The sequence below is a fragment of the Mytilus californianus genome, unplaced genomic scaffold (genome assembly GCF_021869535.1).
Source record: "Mytilus californianus isolate M0D057914Y unplaced genomic scaffold, xbMytCali1.0.p SCAF_8, whole genome shotgun sequence".
NCBI lineage: Eukaryota > Metazoa > Mollusca > Bivalvia > Mytilida > Mytilidae > Mytilus > Mytilus californianus.
Window position 1 is genome coordinate 52,967,845 of NW_026262734.1, and position 25,795 is coordinate 52,993,639.

The 25,795-nt window shown below is 29.8% G+C and overlaps 3 protein-coding genes and 1 long non-coding RNA gene across 4 annotated transcripts; 3 read left to right on the top strand and 1 right to left on the bottom strand.

Moving 5' to 3' along the window:
- The first annotated feature begins 289 nt into the window (after window positions 1-289).
- LOC127710625 (uncharacterized) lies at window positions 290-1,737 on the top strand. The gene is made up of 3 exons (XR_007986247.1): window positions 290-342; window positions 940-1,084; window positions 1,607-1,737. It is a non-coding gene; the product is annotated as an uncharacterized LOC127710625 (long non-coding RNA).
- A 791-nt stretch (window positions 1,738-2,528) lies between these two features.
- Window positions 2,529-6,030, top strand: LOC127710612 (uncharacterized). Its single transcript, XM_052216564.1, has 6 exons — window positions 2,529-2,873; window positions 3,379-3,479; window positions 3,589-3,763; window positions 4,460-4,556; window positions 4,884-4,994; window positions 5,660-6,030. The coding sequence occupies exons 2-6, from the start codon at window positions 3,431-3,433 to the stop codon at window positions 5,684-5,686; spliced, it is 459 nt and encodes a 152-aa protein (XP_052072524.1). The 5' UTR covers window positions 2,529-2,873; window positions 3,379-3,430; the 3' UTR covers window positions 5,687-6,030.
- Window positions 6,031-6,352: 322 nt separating this feature from the next.
- Window positions 6,353-8,003, top strand: LOC127710600 (uncharacterized). Its single transcript, XM_052216551.1, has 3 exons — window positions 6,353-6,446; window positions 6,654-6,880; window positions 7,327-8,003. Exons 1-3 carry the CDS (start codon window positions 6,358-6,360, stop codon window positions 7,986-7,988), a joined length of 978 nt encoding a protein of 325 aa, XP_052072511.1. The 5' UTR covers window positions 6,353-6,357; the 3' UTR covers window positions 7,989-8,003.
- Window positions 8,004-10,982: 2,979 nt separating this feature from the next.
- LOC127710615 (cilia- and flagella-associated protein 251-like) lies at window positions 10,983-25,437 on the bottom strand. The gene is made up of 28 exons (XM_052216568.1): window positions 25,431-25,437; window positions 24,825-24,868; window positions 24,543-24,570; window positions 22,274-22,317; window positions 21,982-22,009; window positions 21,471-21,514; window positions 21,179-21,206; window positions 20,668-20,711; window positions 20,376-20,403; window positions 19,865-19,908; window positions 19,573-19,600; window positions 19,062-19,105; window positions 18,770-18,797; window positions 18,261-18,304; window positions 17,966-17,993; window positions 16,652-16,695; window positions 16,359-16,386; window positions 15,821-15,864; window positions 15,527-15,554; window positions 14,874-14,914; window positions 14,598-14,625; window positions 13,745-13,788; window positions 13,458-13,482; window positions 12,949-12,992; window positions 12,668-12,695; window positions 11,963-12,009; window positions 11,671-11,698; window positions 10,983-10,997 (listed from the first exon to the last, which is right to left on the bottom strand). Exons 1-26 carry the CDS (start codon window positions 25,435-25,437, stop codon window positions 11,981-11,983), a joined length of 894 nt encoding a protein of 297 aa, XP_052072528.1. The 3' UTR covers window positions 10,983-10,997; window positions 11,671-11,698; window positions 11,963-11,980.
- Between the last annotated feature and the right edge of the window lie 358 nt (window positions 25,438-25,795).

Here is a 25,795-nt window from a genome sequence, read left to right on the forward strand (position 1 = left end):
AATATTGGTATAGTTTTGAAAGAGATAAGTTGTATAATCTTGACTTCTGGTTGTATGTTATTCTCTTGCTTTTTTTCAATAATATACGTTTTGTGTTATAGTTTATACAGTAATTATAGTATGGCCTTTAATAACAGATAGTTCCGAAAGCTTTTAAACGTATTGAACTATGAATTTTCTGAAATATTGCACAACATTTTTCTCTTTGGTTATCTATGAAGTTAAGATGCATATTTGTTTAAATTTTATCATGTTTATTTTAGATGTAATAAACCAAGAGGACAAAAAAACAGGTCCTTTGAATACCAGGGCAAATAATTGTCAGGCATATGTGTCATTCCAGTATGTTATGTTAATGTAATATTCATTTATCTCTTTTACTTTTCTTTTATGATGCAAAACTATAAATTAATTTATAACTTTTAAGCGTTTGAACATCATTATTTATTGATCCTAACATCCTTGTTGTAGTTAAGCAACCTTTTGTCCGTGTCTTGAGAGTGGGAATTAAATGCATTTATCATATTACTAAACCAAACACATTTAAACAGGTATTCACCGGGCATACACCATTCATGAGTTTCTGGCTAGTTTACCTGACATTTCATGTGATGAGCGGGTCAATACACCCTGTCATGGTTGAAATTATTATATAGAGAATCCCTGTATCAAATTATATAGAATTTGGTATATATCATTTTGATGATAAGTTATCAATTTACAAGGAGAACACAACAACCATAGCAGTTATTCGAAGTAGCCTTACACATATTTTTAGAAAAAATAATCCTTTTCTTCAAGTCCGATAGATCTTAAATATTGCTTACAAGCTGTTTTAATAAATATAATAATGATACGTTTGGCAAAACAGTACTAACCAGTGACGTTGTACATGTAAAAAAAAATCATTAAAGGGCATGTTAATATCTTCTTACACAGATTTTTGACCCATTTGAGTAAAAAAGCAGTAATAATTCGGCAACAACTAAAACACAATGGACACAGTTTACAGATAAAAGAGGAAAAACACCAATCACGCCCAGATCACAGCTTACTGCTTTATATAGATGCTTTACTTGATCAGGTATTCATGTCGTCGGTATTATATATAATTTATTGCTCATAACGAATTGACTTATTTTTCAATTATAAGTTGCTGGCACTCTTATAAACACAATGATAATAAAAATTGTGTATGCTGACATTATTGGAGTTTAATATTTTCTCAACCATTCTGTTCTTTTCGATGTCTGTGTTTGTCTTCCGGCGCATTTTTTCATAATTTGCAAAGATTATAATAAATGAATAGGTTGAAATAAATCAAAAATAAAATGATTAGGATAAAATTGGCTTGCCAGAGAGTCATTAATGCATTTACATAAATATCGGACGCTTGTATGAAATATTTTAATGAAAAAACCAGTTTAAAGCTGAATAGCATTGATGATAAAATATTCTAGAAGACATATATTTTTACAATGACATATATTGATACAACGACATATTTTGTGTTGATTTGAAAAAATCCTTAAGCTCAAAAAGATTTTAACTAAATTTGAAATTAGTTGTAATTGACACGAATTTAATTTTATTTCATTATCAATAGGGGAAAAAACCCATGGAAATATTGTGCAAAGCATGGAAATGGGCTCGAGATCAAGGGCATTTTGATGTGCACGATAGAAGATACTATCTGACACCAGTTGACATTAAGAATATATGTCAACGTTACAAAATGGATAAGAGGTATCAAAACATAATCAAAAGATTTACTTAAAATATGTACTTACTACTTTGTTCTTCTAAAAAATCCAAAGAAACAGGCTCATTGTTGAAGGCCGTATGGTGACCTATAGTTGTTAATGTTTGTGTCATTTTTGGTCTTTTGTGGATAGTTGTCTCATTGGTAATCATACCATATCTTCTTTTTTATATTTGTCTCTACGTATCCAGTCATCGAACCACATCTTCTTTTTTTATATTTGTCTCTACGTATCCAGTCATCGAAAAATAACACATTATCCGGACTTCAGTTACCTCTGATAACTTGAACCAAATCTTAATATTGACAAAGACTTTGCTACCTCTGATAACACTTAACATATACAGACTTTGGTAACCTCTGGTTAATGAACACATATATGGACCTGGGTCGCCACTTGTACCCTTAAATGTTTGTAGAATTTGATAATCACTTTTCACCATTTTGTTAACTTTGGTCACCTGAAACATATATATAATGATACACAGGTATTGACTAGGGCTACCTTAATCGTACTTGTGTTTCCTATGTCTACTTTAGATATGTATATAATCTATATCCCTTTTGAAACCGTACACATATATTGACTTTGGTTACCACTGTTCACCGCAACTTTGGTCACATCTGGACAATTTAAAAAAAAATGATAGCTTTACACAAAGTATATCCTTGGTTCCGTCTTGTTACATCTACATACTTTAGTAAAGTGAAATTTAAAGAGCATTTGGTATTTAGTACCTTACACTCGAAATGACGTTGGTTACCTCCATCACATTTATAGATACAGCCTTTGGTTTGTGGTTCTTTAAACTGATGCACTGTTTGCAAACCCAATGGTTCGTCTGTTAAAATCATTACTTTATTCACCATTTTAATCTTTTTACCAATCTGATTGTAAACATGCACTTTACACAGTAAATTAACTTTGGTGTTTTCTGGTCAAATTATACAGATGTACTGTTGACATTGATTTTGTATATGTCAGTACTGGTATTGATCTATGATATTTCCTCATTTGTTTTAGAATTCACCAGAATGATGCTGTAGCTGTACACGAGCTATGCACACAAATACTGAAGGAAGAGATACTTTTCTACCAAGAATTGAAAGAGTAATTATTCTTATATAATAATGTACTTTTGTAAATTTTAATAACTGATATAAGCATAATGCTGATAAAGAGTAATTCTGAAATTACTGATTGATACCCTGTTTTGTTCTTCAGACATGACTGGATTGCCTTATGTTCAAATAGTTTTTATAGTACTCGTCTGTCCAATTTCGTATATGATTTTGTCTGTAAAATGTTTCAATGAGAGCTGTACAGATGAGTTTTCTGTAGACTGAACGTATATCTGACTCCTCATAATAGATGATTTGTATTTTTGGTTTTTATCCTTTTGAGTGTTTCAGTGCTACACTTGTTCACAAGTCATATATTTTGTCAATATATTTTACATTTTTGTCTTTTTCAGTTTTAATAGAGGTTATTTAATATGAGTACAATGTAGCTAGTTTGTCGTCTTCTTTTCCATTAAATGGACATGATTTCAACATAAAATATATAATTCATACTCATACTTTTGGTCATTAAATATGTAACATTTACATTGTAGGGGAGTACAGCCATTAGTAATTATTTACCAGAATGAAGCACAAAGAAAAAGAATGGTGAAACTAGCAGAAAATGTGGTGTTTTTAGATGCTACATATAAAGGTATATACTTGTATATAATCATGGAAATTTCAATTTAAAATATTGATACGTTTAAAAGAATTGAACTGTGTGACAATAAACTTACAACATGTTTTTTGTTTGTTTTAAGGATTAACTGCCTATGGTTATTCATTCTATGCTCTTGTTGCAAGAGATGAACAGCAAGGCCGAGGCACTCCTCTTTCGTACTGTATCTCGTCAGATGATACTGGTGAAGTTGTCAAAATATTTCTGAGATCTCTGAAGACTACGGCTGAAAATCATGGATTTGATTTCCGTCCAAGGTTTGTGGGTATCAAAGTTGACAATATTTCGAATTCAATATCATTGCTTATTAACACTTTTCATTTTCGTCTTATTATTTGTTTACAATTAGTAACATTATTCGGAGTCAACATCAAATCTGATATGGATATAAAAGATAAATAAATACCATTCAATTATATGTTTTAATTAATTTGGCTGTAAAAATTACAGGTTAAACTATGACATTATTCACATATTCGTGCAGTGATAGTTATTTGAAATGACAAATACACAATGCTATGAAAGATTCATCTAAAGAAACATTTTTTCATGCATATCAAAATTAATACAATTAAGGTCCACAATAATTTCAGTTGAATTTTGGCAAAGAATATTAGATAAATAATTTTTGCATAATAATATTTTTCTAATGGACTAATGAAACTTACAAACACATCAATTTCCTTAAAATCTTTTGAGTGTGATCTATAGCAAGGCTTTAAAACCAAAGCATTTAAGATTAAAGCATAGTCAGGTTTATACATAACATAATAATTAAAGCTTTTTTAGGCTTGTTTCCAAACTTTTTAATCACAAATTAAAAATCTAATTGATATAAAAAAAAAAGAATTTACATAATTATTTACAAATTAACAAATAGTATTATAGAATAAAACCAATATGAGATAAAGATATAGATTGTTGATACTGCAGTGTTACATTTTGTTTACTAGATCTTTTATGGTAGACAGAGATACCAAAGAAATCAGCGCAATTAATGAAGTATTCCCAAACAGCTCTGTTTTACTTTGCTGGTTTCATGTTTTACAGGTATTATATTATTCAATATATGTATCATACATTTTACCTTATTCTTTATGGGAAAAAAATCAGTTATTAAATGAGAGTTATTCTGTGAAGTTTCACTCTTTTGGATCAATAAGTATTAATTGCATTGGATTTAACATTTTATATCTTTTTTTTGTGTTTATAAGCTTGAGGTCAGTTTTGAATTAATAAATAGACTCTTTCGCATTAATACTTTCATAGATCAAATATTATCTTGTTGAAAAATAATTAGTCATGATATATTCAAGACAATGTTTAATTATTATTATCTTTAAGACATGAACTAAATATAAATGATTTGATTTACAGGCTGTGTACAGATTTTTGAATAAAAAAGAATCTGGTGTATCAGGACCCATGCACGCACATACCAGAAAAAAAGTTATTGACTATATTAGAACTATGAAAATATGTACCAAGGTAATCAAACGTGATAGTTAAGACAAATAAAATATAATGAACCTATGATACCACAGTGAAATATAATAATTTTTAAATTGGTCAATAATTTTGAGTTGGTCCTGACAAATTCAAATAATGTATTCGAATATTTAATATGTACTAGGTGAATGTTAATTTACATAGTATAACTTGACCTGCTTCTGATAATAACAGTTTTATATGCAGAGGATGTGAAACATTGTTAAAAAATTAATCACGAGTGTGTTGCCTCACAATGAAACACGATTGGTTATTGATATGTTTATATTATAAGAAAAATCCCTGTAGAAATGAAACCTCAGTGGGATCTTTTTCTCCTTTTCCAACATTGTAATTGTTTTAATATCAAAATCATATCAACAAGATTTTTCAAATAGAGTCAATTAAAACGCAATAATAATAATAATAAAAAATACAATCAATGAATTTTGGTTGATAAAAGATGAAAAAAAAACACTGAAACATATAGAAATGAATCTCTATTGAATTAAAGCAGTAAAATAATTTGGAAAGTACAAATAGTTGCTTAATGCGATTTAAAGATCTTACCTATAAATATACAATGCTTATGAGTACACGCGTGTTTAATCTATAAAATCTGATTTTATACTCAAAAGAAATGTGTCAATATAATTTTTCCTCAGAAAGAAGACTTTTCTCAAAAAGTTTAAATGTTGCAAGAGAAGATGCCTTCCAAACAAATAGCAGACTACTTGTTAGACAACTGGTGTACTGACAAGTGGGGATGTCGATGGGCCAACTATGGAAGACATTTTTTTCATGAAGATCAAGATACAAATAACTTAGTTGAAAGGTTATTAATACATTTTATTACTATACACCTTATATTTTACAAGATCGAAATTTTAAGCATCATCTAATTATCATCTGTTTGATAATAGTAACTAAGTATATTTTATTTTGGGGATAAATTTTCTGAACTGTCTCTGTTTTTATGACCTGATTTATAAAAAGTATTACACTTTGTCTAAATCCTACTTCTTCATGGGTAACCAAAGACAAAGCAGGATATAAACTTTACAATTTTTAACAATATGGAGAGGATTTTTGCCGTTCTTTCATGATAGGGTTATGCAAATTTAATACAAATATCATAATTGTCAATGCAAGTCGATAATTACATAAAAGCAGACAAAATGAAAAAATGTAGTCTAGCAAAACCTGATGTGTATGAGGATATTAAAACAAAAAAATATAATGCTACTTATAACATTCAAATGTTAACACATTAATATTTTATGTACTTTCTATTTGTACATTCAAATATAAATCATAAATTCAAAGTCCTTAACATTTTGTCATTTTCAGGTTTTTCCTGGGCATGAAATACCATTTCCTTGGTGGGTATGCCAATAGCAGAGTAGAGGACTTACTACTCCTTCTCCATGGAAATGTAACTATGTTTTATGAGTAAGTAAGTTTAAATTTGTCACAATCCTGTTCTTCTTATCGTTCACTTGAATCGTCTGAAATTAGAAAGATCATTTTAATTTAAGATGCAAATACATTGAATATTGAATACTGTGAATTCAATTTTTTAAGAAATAATTTATTATTAGATCTTTGAATTATGTTTTCATAACCAAAAATAAATTAACAAAAACATCGTAATTTTAGCTATCTGGATGAACTCGCAAAGATTGGTCGCCTGAAAAATATGGGAGGACAAAGGAGAGACAAAAGTAAATTGACAGCAGAGAATATGCTCAAGGCAGGACTCGACCAAACTGTGCAATGGACTTCATCCACAGAATGCACTGTTCCATCACAGACAGCATTTGGGACGATTTATAATGTGGACATTGTCAATGAAGTGTGCAATTGTCCAGCAGCAACAACAAGAGGTATTTTTTTAGCATCTTAAGTCAGTCCAACAATGTTTAAAAGTACACCATCAAGTATGAATTGTTATAATCAAGATTAGTAATTTCGGGTACCGTATATGGTTCCCGGAAATGCTTATCCTTCTAAAGCACCTAATTTCACTTCAGGTATTCAGTGGAATTCGTGTTGTTTATTATTGTTTTTTACTGTTGTTGTAAATGTCTTATGGTTTTATGAGTCTCCTCGGTTTTGATTGTTTTTGTCTTCCAACAAGGCATTATCAACCGTCATAAGGTTATACAAGTGCAAATAATCATTTTCCTCATCAAATTTTCTAAAACAATGCGATCCAATTTAAGTAAATCTTTACTCAACGTTCATTAGTGGTTTTGTTTAAAGTTTGTACAATTGAAAGTGAACCATAAAAGTACAAGTTATTTATGTTCCATTCTCTACTATTTTTCAGGAATGTGTAAGCATGTTCATTTAGCTGAATTGATTGCTTCTAAAAGGAACATCGACCTTACTGTAGAGCGCAGATCAGAAGCAATGGATGTATTTAATGCAGAACAATATTTTTATGACAGTGATAACAACCAGGTAGAGGTTTTGTCAAGATTGGGAAATGTATCAGTTGTTAATTTGACCTCTTTCAAATGTACATGTTTTGCCAATAGCCATGGTAAACATTGTGTTTGTGTGATGGTAGCAAAACTGGTAGTTCCATCACCTGACATAGAGTCTACCTCAATTGATGAAACAAAACAACAATTAATTGAAGACAAAGAAACAACCGACCAGGCTATTAAAAGAAAAATTGAGGAAATCAATTTATATGTAAACAATAAAAATTTCCAGACAATTGACGTGAAAAAAAAGAAAGCTATTTGTCAAGCACTCACAACGGCATTACATATTTGTAAGACAACCAACTTTTCCAAAACAACAAGAAAGCGAAAGCAGCAACCGCTGTTTCCAAGCAGAAAATCCAAAAGTCCAAAAACTGATCATGACTATTCAGTAAGCCGAAAGTGTGTTCTGAAAAAACGGGGGCGTAAAGTTAATGATGATGGCAGTTTCAAATCTACGCACAGAAAGAAAGGATCCATTCGTAAACCATTTCAATGAAAAAAATAATGAAATATTATAACTGCCTTTTCTAGATATTCGTTCAAAAATTGTATATGTTACATAGGTGCTTAAATGCTTTAAAAGTAGGACATATACAGTTTGCTCTTGAAATGTTTTGCAAAGATACTGATGTGAACAAATGGATATAATTTAATATAACAAATACCTATTCCTAATGATGATTTTGTCAAGCAGATAACTTGGCTAATTATTACATTGGACTAGGTCTGTTTGTTGTCTCAAGTAGGTTATATTTTTTAAGCAAATGATCAAATATGTTTTAAGTTAAGATAATACGTGTCATGTGTCTAATAAATCATTACCTGGCAGCATTGTCTGTATTGTCTTCCAAAAGGCCTCAAAAACTTTCCCATGCATTGCCTTGTTTACATTAGTTTTATTTAGTTAGGCTATAACATGGCCAACAATTTCTCTGCAAATATAAGTTAAGACAGCAATTTTATTATTATAGGACATTTCTTTACCTACACAATTTTATATAATGACACCATCTTAATTATTCTAGTTTTAATAAGAATCACTTAATCTAAGCAAATAAAAGACTTAATTTACAAGAATGCATTTTATTTTATTGACTTAAATATTTTTTTTTAAATGTTTTAATATGTTAATACTATAATGCTTAATTTATGTCATTACTAACAAAAATTGTATTCAATAATTTCAAATGTTTCCTAGCTACAACAAAATAGAGCATGTTAAACCGTTGGAAAATAAATGAGAATAGCAATGTTATACATATCAATAAAAAAACAAAGGACCAAGTCGAATTGTAAGGCCAAATTAAATAGTAATTTGTACATCAATAATTATAAGTCAATTGTTCTACCTAGCTTTCTGATAAACATGTAGTGTGGATTGTTTCAAGTTTATGACCAGTAAGAAGTAGATTGTATATGATTTTATAGTTAGTATTCTAACGATGCTATTAATTTTAAAATGATTGATTCCATGTCATTTTGCTTTGAAAAGTTTATTATTTAGTACACAGAGAAATGTGAAACCTTGAGTTGTTTTTTACGTTTTGGTCGGGTTGTTGTTTCTTTGACATAATCCCTGTGTCCATAAAGTTATATTAAAACGAAATCTGTTTTTAAACAGCTGGTAGTATGTTTGTGTTTGACTGTATATTAAAATGATAACTACACATTTCCATTCGCTTTTAACACAATTGTTCATTTTCTATATATAGACCTCGAGTGTAAAAAGATAGATTGCATTATAGACTTGATTATGAATTTATGATCTGAATTTTGTCACAAATTTAGTCTAGAATAATTATTGAAACAGATAAGCAATCAATTGAATAGATGATAACTCAGTTTATAATTGATTGTTGAGAAGATAAATACATAATGATCATGGTATTTGGAAAATGTATGTTTTATATATTTCATGTTAATCTAGATGTTTGCATTTTCTATTGTGTATTTTATTCCATACTCTTAGTATGTAATAAAGATGTCAAGAAGACGATTGCCTTTGTAGCCATTATAAATCCAATGTTCATAAAATCTGAACAATTGAATTCTCCTCAAACACTTACTTAGTTTTTTCAATGTCACCCTTTTTTTGGGCAGATGTCCCTTTCATTTTTTTGCATACAGCCTTTTTGGTTGCTTCTTTGTCAACAAGAGCCTCGGTCAAAGTGTTTAAAGATTGAACTTGATAGTCAACATCACCTGAAAATGAAGTGAAATACAGTTGTGATCTTTTCTTGGAGTTAAGCTGATAAATATATGTAATAAGACATATTAAGCACCGTTATGAAAGTTCTTACAACTTAAAAAAATGTCTTACAGATTGGCAAAGCGACATGTATATGATTCACAGTAGACATATGATTTCAAAAGATACAGTTATATACCAAGGGATCATAAACTCAAGCATGAACAATATTATGGGCACCACATAATAAGCTGGATCTGATAACCAATATAGATAACCTGAGACCACCCTAGTTTTTTATGGGGTTTATGTTGCTCAGTTTTATTTTTTCTATATTGAATTATAATGATTGCATTTTTGACTTTCCATCATTTTTTTAAATTTTTTTGCTCAGCTTTGTCAGTTTGTTCTCCAAATTTCAGTTTGATTGTTCCTTTCGACCCATTCACCATTCCTTACCTTCTAATCAATCAATGCTTAAAAAAACACGAGATCATCAATTTATGTGTTTTAACCAGCATAAACTGTTTTCTTTGAGAATCAAGTGTATTCACTAAAGTCTTACCGTTTGTTAACATGGACCAGGCTGATGTGATCGGTGGCACTATGTTTGTTGGTTTTGGAATCAAATTGACTAGTCTTGAAAGTTCCTTTCGATTTTGTTGAGTAGTATTTGATTTCCCTATTGTCAAGTAATCACCTATCTGGTGAACTGACATTCTGTCTGGTCCCTGGACTCTGGCCGTGATTTCATCTCCCTTCACCATATAAATCATTCTTTTCTCCGTTTTGTTTGTTTTCATTGACTGTAGTCTACTTCTCACAGGTCTAATGTCTTTTTAAAATAAATTGGAAAATAATCATGAACCCTTATGATAAGAATAATGAGAAACTTAAAATTGTGTTTTTGTTAGCCTATTAAAAGAAATCAATGACTTGAATTATTTAAGGCACAATGTAAAAATAAATGATACAGGGAGCTTCTAAATGTATAAAATTACCAAGTAAATATCAAACTAGTATATGTATAGGTTGTTACTAAACAGATAAAAGCCATTCCTGAAAATGTGAAGGTACAGTCATCACACAGGACATTTAGCTTTGTTATTCATAAAAAGTAATTGGAAAGACAATAATAAAACAAGTAATGATTCATATCCAAATCCATGAAGTGCTAAATATAATGATTGTTGAGGTGAAATATAGATTGTTGGTGATCATGGTATGCAAATGATCAAAAAAATATAATGTACATACTTGCAATCCTAAACTCCTCAAAAGAAGTAATCTCATTCCAATCCGTCGTCTCACTTGTACCTGTTGAGATAAGAGTATTATTCAGGATAATTGATAAGAAACCAATCAAAACACAATTACTTTAATCATAAAATGTAATCCTAGTTATCTTCGGTAATTAATTCCTGGTGGTTGCATTGATTTTGTGTACAAAATAACTACATAATATCAATGTCTTGATCATTATGATACCATTTTTAGAAACAAAGTGACATTTTTCTACCCCAATATCTCCTAAATAAAATTAGGTTGGGGGTTGAGCCAGTCAACTCCAAAGCCTGCCCTGTGAAGAAGTATATTAAAAACTTCAATTGTTTTCTTTATATAAAGTATAACAAAAACTATTATATGCTTCATATTTAAAAATATATCATTCTAAAATAGGAAAATAATTCATTTTGGTCAATTTCCCTACTTTTTTGTCACCTTTTTCAATGTTCATAAATTTAACTATGGCTCCACATCTTGCCCATTCAATTTTGATGAAATTGGCAATATCTTGTTAAGTTGACCACATGTAACCAATTCAATATTTTTGTAAAGTAATCTCAACAGGAAAATGAAATTACTTTTCAATCAAACCTAAGTAGCATTTTTACAAATATCAATAACAAGTTTTAAGTTCAAAAAGAATGATAGTTTCAGTATCATAAAACTTAATGAACTTATCCATCATGATTAAATGCATACATACCACTCTCATCTACATTTTCTGTTGACTTCTAAAAATAGAAGATAAAAATTATAATGATTGTATTAGGAAATCAATTGATTTATCAAAAATTATCTAATAATGATAAGTATAAATTGTCTACATAATCAATTGTAAAAATCCTCTTGACAAAGTAAGAAATTTTAATTATTTTCTAAGATTTGTTTTTTAGACGACTCTGAAAGACAATGTACATTTTTTAATGGTTATTAATATATTGAAATTAATATAACAATATAACATATTCTCCCTGAACCAAGAATGTATATCTAACCTGATCTTCATCTTTTTTCTAGATCTTCGGTTGTCTAACATTATCTACTAATGAAAAGAAATAAAACCATGAACCATTCAAATGTAAATGTTGATATTTTTTTGCAATTTATATTAACATTAATTGTTTCATTTTCTGTTATAAAAGACTAAATAAAACAAGTTTTGTTTGCGTAAGTGTGTCCAGAGGTTACCATATTTCATATCAACATAAGGTGATCAGAGGTGACAAAATCTGAAATCTACAGAAGGTGACCAGAGGTAACCAAATCCCATGTATGAATAAGATGACCAGATGTAACCAAATCAATTATCTGCATAAGGTGACCAGAGGAAGCCAAATCCGAAATATGCAGAAGATGACCAGATAATTACAATATCTGCATAAACTTAGGTAACCAAAACTTATATTTAAATCAGGTGACCAACAGTAACAAAACCCTATTATAACTTTTAAAAGTGACCAGTAATTACCAGATACCATATCTTGGGAAGATGACCACATGTATCCAAAATTAAGAATTTTGTAAGGAAATTCTTAAAGAATATTGAATTTACTTTTCAATCAAACCTAAGTAGCCGTTTTAACAAAAAATGATAACCAGTTTTGTGTTAGAATAGAATGATAATTTCAGTATTATAAAAACTTCATGTACTTATGCATCATATATAATGATTATATATCACAAATTAAATGCGTACATACCTCTTTCATCTACATTTTCTAGTGACTTCTGAAAAAAAAGATAACAAATACAATAATCGTATAAGGAAATCAATTGATTTATCAAAAATATCTACAGAGGATAAGTATCAATTATCAACTGAACATGCTCTTGGCAACGTTTGCAAATTAAATCATTCTCTAACGTTTGTTTTATAGATGATCATGGTAGACAAAGTTCATTCTGTTAATTGTAATAAAATATTAAAAGTAATATATAATACTTTTCTATATTCTTGTTGAACCCATGATGTATATCAAACCTGTTTTTCTTCTTTTTTCCCTCTCTTTGATTTTCTAGCATGTTCTAAAATGATAAAAAAAACACAACATGACCAGTTGTAGGTAAATATTGATGACAAGAAATAACCAAATTCGAATAATACATAGGGTGGCCAGAGATTTCCAATATATGCATGAAATGAACGGAGGTAAACAAATCCAATATCGTCGTAAGGTGACCAGAGGTAAGTAAACACATTCAATATCGTCGTTAGGTGACCAGAGGTAACCAAATTCTATATGTTGTTCAGATGACCAGAGGTTACCATATACCATATCTTGTAAAGTTGACAACATGTAGCCAATTTAAATTTTTATAAGGTTATCCCAAAAGAAAAATGTTTTTTTTAATTAAACCTTAAATGCCATTTCACAAAATTCGTAACAAGTTTAAAGTTTCAATAGAATAATAGTTTCAGTATTATATAGACACAAGGCGCTTATCCATCATAAATAAGAATTATATTTAACAAATTTAATGCATACATACCTCTTTTATCTACATTTTCTAGTGACTGAAAAAGAAGATAAAATATATAATGATTACATTAGGAAATCAATTGATTTATCCAAAATAATATAATGAGGGTAAGTAAAAATTGACTTAATAATCAACTTTAAATGCTCTTGTCAACGTTTGCAAGTTCAAGCATTTTCTAAGATTTGTTTTTAAAAGATCAGGATAGACAATGTTCATTCTGTTGAGATCATTAATATTTTAAATGTAATATGCAATACAATTCTATAGTCTTGCTGAACCAGTAATGCATATCAAACCTGTTCTTGTTCTTTTTTCCTTCTCTTCGATTGTCTTACATTTCCTACAAATAATAACAAAAAATAACATGACTTATGTTTTGATGACCAGAGTTAATTAAATCTGAAATCTGCATAAGGTGACCAAAGGTCCTCAAATCCAATATCTGCATAAGGTGACCAGAGGTTCCCAAATCCAATATCTGCATAAGGTGACCAAAGGTCCCCAAATCATATATCTGCATAAGGTGAACAGATATATAACAAATCAAATTTCTTCATAGAGTCACCAGAGGTCCCCAAATCGGAAATCTGCATAAGAAGACCAGAGGTCCTCAAATCCAATATCTGCATAAGGTGACCAGGAACTCTAATCCAATATCTGCATAAGGTGAACAGAGGTCCCAAAATCCAATATCTGCATGAGGTGACCAGATTTATCCCAATCCAATATCTTCATAAGGTGACCAGAGGTCCCCAAATCCAATATTTGCATAAAGTGACCAGAGGTCCTAAAATCCAATATCTGCATAAGGTGACCAGAGGTCCCCAAATCCAATATCTGCATAAGGTGACAAGAGGTTACTAAATCTAGTATCTGCATTAGATGACCAATGGTAATCCGATTTCATATCATGTTAAGATCACTAGAGATAATCTGATACCATATATGATAAAATTGATCACTTATAGCTAATTAAATATTTTTCTAAGTTAATCCAAAGAGAAAAAGAAATTTTTCAATCAAACCTAAGTAGCGATTTTAAAGCTATCGATAACAAGTTGTAAGTTTAAATAGAAATTTAGTTTCAGTATCATATAGACGTAATGAACCTATCCATCATACTAAAAAAATGATAAAATAAATACAAACCACTTTCATCTTCATTTTCTGTTGACTTCTGAAAAAAGAAGTTAAATATTAAATAATCGTATAGGAAATCAACTGATTTATCCAAAGGATCTAATGAAGATACGTATAAATTGACTTCGTTATCGGCTCTTGACAACGCAAGCAAATTCAATTATTTTTAAGATTTATTTCTAAATGATCATGGAAGATAATGTACATTTTTTCTGTTCAGTGTTACTTAGATAGTAAATATAATGTTATAGTATTCTATATTTTGAACCAATGATATATACAAACCTGTTCTTCTTTTTTCACCCTCTTCAAATTTCTCACATTTTCTACAAATGATAAAAAAAACTCAACATTTAAAAAAGAAATTGTGGTATTATTGCCAATGAGACAACTGTTCACAACAAACCAAATGACACAGAAATTAACAAGTATAAGTCACTGTACGGCCTTCAACAATGAGCAACGTCCATACCGCATAGTCAGTTATTAAAGGCCCGGAAATAAGAAATGTAAAATAATTCAAACGATCATACATCTAAGACTACATATGACCAATTTTTGTAAAATTTAATGACCAGTGAATAACAAAATCCGAAATCTGAAAAAGGTGTCAACTGTCAAGAGAATTCCAATAACAACAGAAAGTGACCAAAGATAACTAAATACAGTATCTGCTTCAGGTGATCAGTGTTAACACAATTCTATATCATTTTAAGGTTGCTTAGGGTACTCAAATACCATATCTGGGAAAGTTGACCATATGCAGCCAATTAAATATACCAAAAATAATTAATTTCAATCAAACCGAAGAAGCCATTTTACAGCTATCGATAACAAGTTTTAAGTTCAAAAAGAATAATAGTTGCAGCATTATATAAACATAGTGTATGTTTTCATCATATTAAAGGTTTGATACAATAAATTAAATGCATACATACCACTTTCATCTACATTTTCTGAGGACTTCTAAAAAAAAGAAGATAAACATCTGATATTTGTATTAGTAAATTCAATTTTATTTATCCATAATTATCTTATGAGGTTAAGTAAAAATTGACAACATTTTCAACTGTCAATGCTCTTGGCAATGTTTGCAAGGTCAATGATTTTCAAAGATTTGTTCTTTAAAAGATCAGGATAGACAATGATCATTCTGTTGAGTGCTATTAATATTTTAAATGTAATATGCAATACAATTCTATAGCCTTGCTGAACCAGTAATGCATATTAACCTTTTCTTGTTCTTTTTTTCCTCTCTTCGATTGTCTTACGTTTCCTACAAATGATAAAAAACATAACATGACTTATGTTTTGATGACCAAAGGTAACAAAATCCAATATTTACATAGGGTGACCAGAGGTCACCAAATCCAATATTTACATAAGGTGACCAGAGGTCACCAAATCTAATATTAACATTAGGTGACCAGAAGTCACCAAATCCAGTATTTACATAAGATGAACTGAGGTCACCAAATCCAATATATGAATAAGGTGACTAGAAGTTACTCCATTCTAGCATATTAAGGCAAACAGAGGTTAACAAATCCAAACTGGTTAAGATGACCACATGTAATCAACTTAAATATTTGTGAAAGGTAATCAAGAAACAAAAAAAATGATTAGTTCAATCGAGCCTAAGTGGCCATTTTACCAGAAACGATTGCAAGTTTCAAGTTCAAAAAGAATAATAGTTGCAGCATTATATAAATATAGTGTATGTTTCCATCATATTAAAAGTTTGATACAATGAATTAAATGCATACATACCACTCTCATCTACATTTTCTGAGGACTTCTGAAAAAAAGAAGATAAGTATATGATAATTGTATTAGTAAATTCAATTTTATTTATCCAAAAGTATCTTATGAGGATCAGTTTTATTTTATTTAATTATCAACTGTCCGTGCTCTTGGCAATGTTTGAAAGATCAATGATTTTTCTTTAATTTGTTTGTAGATGATCATGAAAGATAATGATCATTGTGTTAAGTTTTATCGGTACATTAAACTTAATGTAATAATATTCTATATTCTTGTTGAATCCATAATGTATATCAAACCTGTTCTTCTTCTTTTTTGTCTTTCTTTGATTGTCTCAAATTTTCTACAAATGATATGAAAAACATCAACTAGTTGTATGCAAATGTTATTTACCAGAGATAACCAAATCTGAAAACTGCATAAGGTGACCAGAGGTAACCAAATCCAATATTAACATAAGGTGACCAGAGGTCACCAAATCCTATATTTCCATAAGATGACCAGAGGTAACCAAATCCAATATATGAATAAGGTGACTAGAAGTTACCCCATTCTAGCATATTAAGGCCAACAGAAGTTAACAAATCCCATTTCTGGCTAAGATGACCACATGATATCAACTTAAATATTTGTGTAAGGTAATCAAGAAACAAAAAAAATGATTAGTTCAATCGAGCCTAAGTGGCCATTTTACCAGAAACGATTGCAAGTTTCAAGTTCAAAAAGAATAATAGTTGCAGCTTTATATAAGTATAGTGTATATTTCCATCATATTAAAAGTTTGATACAATGAATTAAATGCATACATACCACTCTCATCTACATTTTCTGAGGACTTCTGAAAAAAGAAGATAAATATATGATAATTGTATAAGTAAATTCAATTTTATTTATCCAAAAGTATCTTATGAGGATCAGTTTTATTTTATTTACTTATCAACTGTCCGTGCTCTTGGCAATGTTTGAAAGATCAATGATTTTTCTTTAATTTGTTTGTAGATGATCATGAAAGATAATGATCATTGTGTAAAGTTTTATCGGTACATTAAAGTTAATGTAATAATATTCTATATTCTTGTTGAATCCATAATGTATATCAAACCTGTTCCTCTTCTTTTTTGTCTTTCTTTGATTGTCTCAAATTTTCTACAAATGATATGAAAAACATCAACTAGTTGTATGCAAATGTTATTTACCAGAGATAACCAAATCTGAAAACTACATAAGGTGACCAGAGGTAACCAAATCCAATATTAACATAAGATGACCAGAGGTCACCAAATCCTATATTTCCATAAGATGACCAGAGGTAACCAAATCCAATATATGAATAAGGTGACTAGAAGTTACCCCATTCCAGCATATTAAGGCCAACAGAAGTTAACAAATCCCATTTCTGGCTAAGATGACCACATGATATCAACTTAAATATTTGTGTAAGGTAATCAAGAAACAAAAAAAATTATTAGTTCAATCGAGCCTAAGTGGCCATTTTACCAGAAACGATTGCAAGTTTCAAGTTCAAAAAGAATAATAGTTGCAGCATTATATAAATATTGTGTATGTTTCCATCATATTAAAAGTTTGATACAATGAATTAAATGCATACATACCACTCTCATCTACATTTTCTGAGGACTTCTGAAAAAAGAAGATAAGTATATGATAATTGTATTAGTAAATTCAATTTTATTTATCCAAAAGTATCTTATGAGGATCAGTTTTATTTTATTTAATTATCAACTGTCCGTGCTCTTGGCAATGTTTGAAAGATCAATGATTTTTTTTCTTAAATTTGTTTGTAGATGATCATGAAAGATAATGATCATTGTGTAAAGTTTTATCGGTACATTAAACTTAATGTAATAATATTCTATATTCTTGTTGAATCCATAATGTATATCAAACCTGTTCTTCTTCTTTTTTGTCTTTCTTTGATTGTCTCAAATTTTCTACAAATGATATGAAAAACATCAACTAGTTGTATGCAAATGTTATTTACCAGAGATAACCAAATCTGAAAACTACATAAGGTGACCAGAGGTAACCAAATCCAATATTAACATAAGGTGACCAGAGGTCACCAAATCCTATATTTCCATAAGATGACCAGAGGTAACCAAATCCAATATATGAATAAGGTGACTAGAAGTTACCCCATTCTAGCATATTAAGGCCAACAGAAGTTAACAAATCCCATTTCTGGCTAAGATGACCACATGATATCAACTTAAATATTTGTGTAAGGTAATCAAGAAAAAAAAAATGATTAGTTCAATCGAGCCTAAGTGGCCATTGTACCAGAAACGATTGCAAGTTGTAAGTTCAAAAAGAATAATAGTTGCAGCATTATATAAATATTGTGTATGTTTCCATCATATTAAAAGTTTGATACAATGAATTAAATGCATACATACCACTCTCATCTACATTTTCTGAGGACTTCTGAAAAAAGAAGATAAGTATATGATAATTGTATTAGTAAATTCAATTTTATTTATCCAAAAGTATCTTATGAGGATCAGTTTTATTTTATTTAATTATCAACTGTCCGTGCTCTTGGCAATGTTTGAAAGATCAATGATTTTTCTTAAATTTGTTTGTAGATGATCATGAAAGATAATGATCATTGTGTAAAGTTTTATCGGTACATTAAACTTAATGTAATAATATTCTATATTCTTGTTGAATCCATAATGTATATCAAACCTGTTCTTCTTCTTTTTTGTCTTTCTTTGATTGTCTCAAATTTTCTACAAATGATATGAAAAACATGTACTAGTTGTATGCAAATGTTATTTACCAGAGATAACCAAATCTGAAAACTGCATAAGGTGACCAGAGGTAACCAAATCCAATATTAACATAAGGTGACCAGAGGTCACCAAATCCTATATTTCCATAAGATGACCAGAGGTAACCAAATCCAATATATGAATAAGGTGACTAGAAGTTACCCCATTCCAGCATATTAAGGCCAACAGAAGTTAACAAATCCCATTTCTGGCTAAGATGACCACATGATATCAACTTAAATATTTGTGTAAGGTAATCAAGAAACAAAAAAAAATATTAGTTCAATCGAGCCTAAGTGGCCATTTTACCAGAAACGATTGCAAGTTTCAAGTTCAAAAAGAATAATAGTTGCAGCATTATATAAATATTGTGTATGTTTCCATCATATTAAAAGTTTGATACAATGAATTAAATGCATACATACCACTCTCATCTACATTTTCTGAGGACTTCTGAAAAAAGAAGATAAGTATATGATAATTGTATTAGTAAATTCAATTTTATTTATCCAAAAGTATCTTATGAGGATCAGTTTTATTTTATTTAATTATCAACTGTCCGTGCTCTTGGCAATGTTTGAAAGATCAATGATTTTTCTTAAATTTGTTTGTAGATGATCATGAAAGATAATGATCATTGTGTAAAGTTTTATCGGTACATTAAACTTAATGTAATAATATTCTATATTCTTGTTGAATCCATAATGTATATCAAACCTGTTCTTCTTCTTTTTTGTCTTTCTTTGATTGTCTCAAATTTTCTACAAATGATATGAAAAACATCAACTAGTTGTATGCAAATGTTATTTACCAGAGATAACCAAATCTGAAAACTACATAAGGTGACCAGAGGTAACCAAATCCAATATTAACATAAGGTGACCAGAGGTCACCAAATCCTATATTTCCATAAGATGACCAGAGGTAACCAAATCCAATATATGAATAAGGTGACTAGAAGTTACCCCATTCTAGCATATTAAGGCCAACAGAAGTTAACAAATCCCATTTCTGGCTAAGATGACCACATGATATCAACTTAAACATTTGTGTAAGGTAATCAAGAAACAAAACAAATGATTAGTTCAATCGAGCCTAAGTGGCCATTGTACCAGAAACGATTGCAAGTTGTAAGTTCAAAAAGAATAATAGTTGCAGCATTATATAAATATTGTGTATGTTTCCATCATATTAAAAGTTTGATACAATGAATTAAATGCATACATACCACTCTCATCTACATTTTCTGAGGACTTCTGAAAAAAGAAGATAAGTATATGATAATTGTATTAGTAAATTCAATTTTATTTATCCAAAAGTATCTTATGAGGATCAGTTTTATTTTATTTAATTATCAACTGTCCGTGCTCTTGGCAATGTTTGAAAGATCAATGATTTTTCTTAAATTTGTTTGTAGATGATCATGAAAGATAATGATCATTGTGTAAAGTTTTATCGGTACATTAAACTTAATGTAATAATATTCTATATTCTTGTTGAATCCATAATGTATATCAAACCTGTTCTTCTTCTTTTTTGTCTTTCTTTGATTGTCTCAAATTTTCTACAAATGATATGAAAAACATCAACTAGTTGTATGCAAATGTTATTTACCAGAGATAACCAAATCTGAAAACTACATAAGGTGACCAGAGGTAACCAAATCCAATATTAACATAAGGTGACCAGAGGTCACCAAATCCTATATTTCCATAAGATGACCAGAGGTAACCAAATCCAATATATGAATAAGGTGACTAGAAGTTACCCCATTCTAGCATATTAAGGCCAACAGAAGTTAACAAATCCCATTTCTGGCTAAGATGACCACATGATATCAACTTAAATATTTGTGTAAGGTAATCAAGAAACAAAAAAAATGATTAGTTCAATCGAGCCTAAGTGGCCATTTTACCAGAAACGATTGCAAGTTTCAAGTTCAAAAAGAATAATAGTTGCAGCATTATATAAATATAGTGTATGTTTTCATCATATTAAAGGTTTGATACAATAAATTAAATGCATACATACCACTCTGATCTACATTTTCTGAGGACTTCTGAAAAAAGAAGATAAACATATGATAATTGTATTAGTAAATTCAATTTTATTTATCCAAAAGTGTCTTATGAGGATCAGTTTTATTTTATTTAATTATCAACTGTCAGTGTTCTTGGCAATGTTTTAAAGATCAATGACTTTTCTTAAATTTGTTTGTAGATGAGCATGAAAGATAATGATCATTGTGTAAAGTTTTATCAATATATTAAACTTAATAAAATAATATTCTATATTCTTGTTGAATCCATAATGTATATCAAACCTGTTCTTCTTCTTTTTTGTCTTTCTTTGATTGTCTCAAATTTTCTACAAATGATATGAAAAACATCAACTAGTTGTATGCAAATGTTATTTACCAGAGATAACCAAATCTGAAAACTACATAAGGTGACCAGAGGTAACCAAATCCAATATTAACATAAGGTGACCAGAGGTCACCAAATCCAATATTAACATAAGGTGACCAGAGGTAACCAAATCCAATATATGAATAAGGTGACTAGAAGTTACCCCATTCTAGCATATTAAGGCCAACAGAAGTTAACAAATCCCATTTCTGGCTAAGATGACCACATGATATCAACTTAAATATTTGTGTAAGGTAATCAAGAAACAAAAAAAATTATTAGTTCAATCGAGCCTAAGTGGCCATTTTACCAGAAACGATTGCAAGTTGTAAGTTCAAAAAGAATAATAGTTGCAGCATTATACAAACATAATGTATGTTTCCATCATATTAAAAGTTTGATACAATAAATTAAATGCATACATACCACTCTGATCTACATTTTCTGAGGACTCCTGAAAAAAGAAGATAAGCATATGATAATTGTATTAGTAAATTCAATTTTATTTATCCAAAAATATCTAATGAGGATCAGTATTATTTTTATTTAATTATCAACTGTCAGTGTTTTTGGCAATGTTTGAAAGATCAATGATTTTTCTTAAATTTGTTTGTAGATGATCATGAAAGATAATGATCAATGTGTAAAGTTTATCGGTATATTAAACTTAATGTAATAATATTCTATATTCTTGTTGAATCCATAATGCATATCAAACCTGTTCTTCTTCTTTTTTGTCTTTCTTTGATTGTCTAAAACTTTCTACAAATGAAATGAAAAACATCAACTAGTTGTATGTAAATGTTAATTACCAGAGATAACCAAATCTAAAATATGCATATGGTGACCAGAGGTAACCGAATCCAATATTAACATAAGGTGACCAGAGGTCACCAAATCTGAAATCTGCATTAGGTGACCAGAGGTAACCAAATCCAGTATTTCCATAAGGTGACCAGAGATAACCAAATCTAATATATGAATAAGGTGACCAGAGGTAACCAAACCCGTTATTAACATAAGGTGACCAGAGGTCACCAAATCCAATATATGAATAAGGTGACCAGAAGTAACCCCGTTGTAGTAAGGCAAACAGAGGTTAACAGATCTAATTTCTGGTAAAAATGACCACATGTAATCAAAATTAAATATTTGTGTAAGGTAATCAAGAAACAAAAAATGATTTTTTCAACTAAGCCTAAGTGGCCATTACCAGAAACGATTGCAAGTTTTAAGTTCAAAAAGAATATTAGTTGCAGCATTATATGAACTTTGTGTACATATCTATCATATTAAAGGTTTAATACAATAAATTAAATGCATACAAACCACTCTCAAGGTGACCACAAGTATTCAGATGCAATATCGCGGTAAGGTGAGCAGAGGTAACAAAACCTAATATTTACATTATGTGACAAGAGCTAGCAAATCCAATAAATACATATGGTGACCAGAGGTAACCAAATCCAATATCAGCATAGGTGACTAGATGAACGTATTCCAATATTTACATAAGTTGACCTGAAGTAACCAAATCCGTTATCTTCATTAGGTGACAAGAGGTTACCAAATCAATTATCTGCATAAGGTACACAGAGGTAACCAAATCCTATATATGCGTAAGATGACCAGATGTAACCAAATCCTATATGCGGAAGGTGACCAGTGGTAACAATTCAAATATTTGCAGAAGGTAACCAGAGTTAACCGAATACTATTTTAGCATAAGTTGACCAGATGTAACAAAAGCCGCTATTTGCATAAACTAACAGAGGTAATCAAATCCAATAATTGCATAGGTTGACCAGAGGTAATACAATACTTTTTTGCATAAGATAACCAGAGGTAACCAAATTCAATATTTGCATTAGTTGATCAGAGTTAACCGAATCCAATATTAACATAAGGTGACCAGAGGTCACCAAATCTGAAATCTGCATTAGGTGACCAGAGGTAACCAAATCCAGTATTTCCATAAGGTGACCAGAGATAACCAAATCTAATATATGAATAAGGTGACCAGAGGTAACCAAACCCGTTATTAACATAAGGTGACCAGAGGTCACCAAATCCAATATATGAATAAGGTGACCAGAAGTATTCCCGTTGTAGTAAGGCAAACAGAGGTTAACAGATCTAATTTCTGGTAAAAATGACCACATGTAATCAAAATTAAATATTTGTGTAAGGTAATCAAGAAACAAAAAATGATTTGTTCAACTAAGCCTAAGTGGCCATTACCAGAAACGATTGCAAGTTTTAAGTTCAAAAAGAATATTAGTTGCAGCATTATATGAACTTTGTGTACATATCTATCATATTAAAGGTTTAATACAATAAATTAAATGCATACAAACCACTCTCAAGGTGACCACAAGTATTCAGATGCAATATCGCGGTAAGGTGAGCAGAGGTAACAAAACCTAATATTTACATTATGTGACAAGAGCTAGCAAATCCAATAAATACATATGGTGACCAGAGGTAACCAAATCCAATATCAGCATAGGTGACTAGATGAACGTATTCCAATATTTACATAAGTTGACCTGAAGTAACCAAATCCGTTATCTTCATTAGGTGACAAGAGGTTACCAAATCAATTATCTGCATAAGGTACACAGAGGTAACCAAATCCTATATATGCGTAAGATGACCAGATGTAACCAAATCCTATATGCGGAAGGTGACCAGTGGTAACAATTCAAATATTTGCAGAAGGTAACCAGAGTTAACCGAATACTATTTTAGCATAAGTTGACCAGATGTAACAAAAGCCGCTATTTGCATAAACTAACAGAGGTAATCAAATCCAATAATTGCATAGGTTGACCAGAGGTAATACAATACTTTTTTGCATAAGATAACCAGAGGTAACCAAATTCAATATTTGCATTAGTTGATCAGAGTTAACAAAATCTGAAATCTGCATAAGGTATTATCCATCATATTAATTGATTTAATCAACAAATTAAATGCATACATACCATTCTCATCTAAAATTTGTATGGACTTCTGAAAAAAGAAGATAAAAATATAATAATTGTATAAGGAAATCAATTGATTTATTCAGAAGTATCAAGTGAGAACAAGCATAAATTGACCCGATTTTTAATTGTGAATGTTCTTGACAATTTTTGCAAGTTCGTTCATTTTTTTTAGATGATCAGGAAGAAAATTCGATGGTAAAGTGTTTTCAATGAATAAACATTTAAAATGTTATGCAACAATCATCTGTAGTCTTGATGAACCAATTATAGATATCAAACCTGTTGTTGTTCTTTTTTTCCTCTCTTTGAATGTCTAACTTTTTCTAAAAAAAAGAATAAACAAAATCCATGAAGAGAAACTAAAGGTTAATATTTTTAAAGTCAGTACAATTCAGAGTAAAAATATATACTCAAATTATTAAATTGCAATATAAAAAAAGGGTAACCTCTCTGTCAAGTATAGATTACCTTGAACAACACGAACCATTTAGTGCTTTTAAATAAGTGTGGGTGAAACATAAAAAAATTAATAGCTTAACGTGAACTTACTTCTAGCGAAAACTGTGTGAATTATATATATTCATAGGAATTAATTCAGAAGCATGCTTTATTATTTTTTCTGCATGCATTTATGTTTATCTATCATTGATTATAATGTAATGTAAAATTGATACAGGATAGAAATGAAGTTGTGATAAAGATACATGACTTCACAGCAGAGATAATAAATAAGGAAATTGTAATTATTGTGTCAAGCAGAACATTAAGTGAGAACTATAATATGTAAAAGTAGTGGCATATTGACTACACATTGATTATATTTGAAGCGTACAGATTTAGGATAAAGCACACCAAACTAAAAGTTCACAGTATTTTATACATTACCATACATCTGTATATAAGAAACAAAAAAATAAATAAAATCCAACAGCTTATACAATGCAAACAAGAAACTGACAAGTTATATAACAAAATCATTTGAAAAGACAATATTTAAAGAAGACTTGAAAAGTAGTGTGCACTAAGCAAACGGTACCTATGCCAGCGTCATTCTGTATTAATCAACTAAGTCATGAGGGGGAACATTAAACGTCTGCCTTTACCATGTGAGTCTGAATGTGAGAACAACAAATCTTTGGATTTCAAAGATATCTTAGAATAAGTTCATTTAGTGCAATCTATAAAAAATGTAAGAAATATCAACATGAATATATCTACAAAAATTAATAAGTCGACTTCTGTTATGAAAT

Bases quoted from the DNA above. Each gene is read 5' to 3' on its own strand.
- LOC127710612 (XM_052216564.1), top strand. From the start codon at position 3,431: ATGGTGAAACTAGCAGAAAATGTGGTGTTTTTAGATGCTACATATAAA. The intron at 3,480-3,588 runs GTATATACTTGT...GTTTGTTTTAAG, and splicing joins TTTAGATGCTACATATAAAG to GATTAACTGCCTATGGTTAT. The intron at 4,995-5,659 runs GTAATCAAACGT...ATTTTTCCTCAG, and splicing joins CTATGAAAATATGTACCAAG to AAAGAAGACTTTTCTCAAAA.
- LOC127710600 (XM_052216551.1), top strand. From the start codon at position 6,358: ATGAAATACCATTTCCTTGGTGGGTATGCCAATAGCAGAGTAGAGGAC. The intron at 6,447-6,653 runs GTAAGTAAGTTT...TCGTAATTTTAG, and splicing joins AATGTAACTATGTTTTATGA to CTATCTGGATGAACTCGCAA. The intron at 6,881-7,326 runs GTATTTTTTTAG...ACTATTTTTCAG, and splicing joins TCCAGCAGCAACAACAAGAG to GAATGTGTAAGCATGTTCAT.
- LOC127710615 (XM_052216568.1), bottom strand. The intron at 16,387-16,651 runs GTTTGATATACA...TCTTTTTTTCAG, and splicing joins ACAAAAAAGAAGAAGAACAG to AAGTCCTCAGAAAATGTAGA. The intron at 15,555-15,820 runs GTTAATATGCAT...TCTTTTTTTTAG, and splicing joins GAAAAAAAGAACAAGAAAAG to AAGTCCTCAGAAAATGTAGA.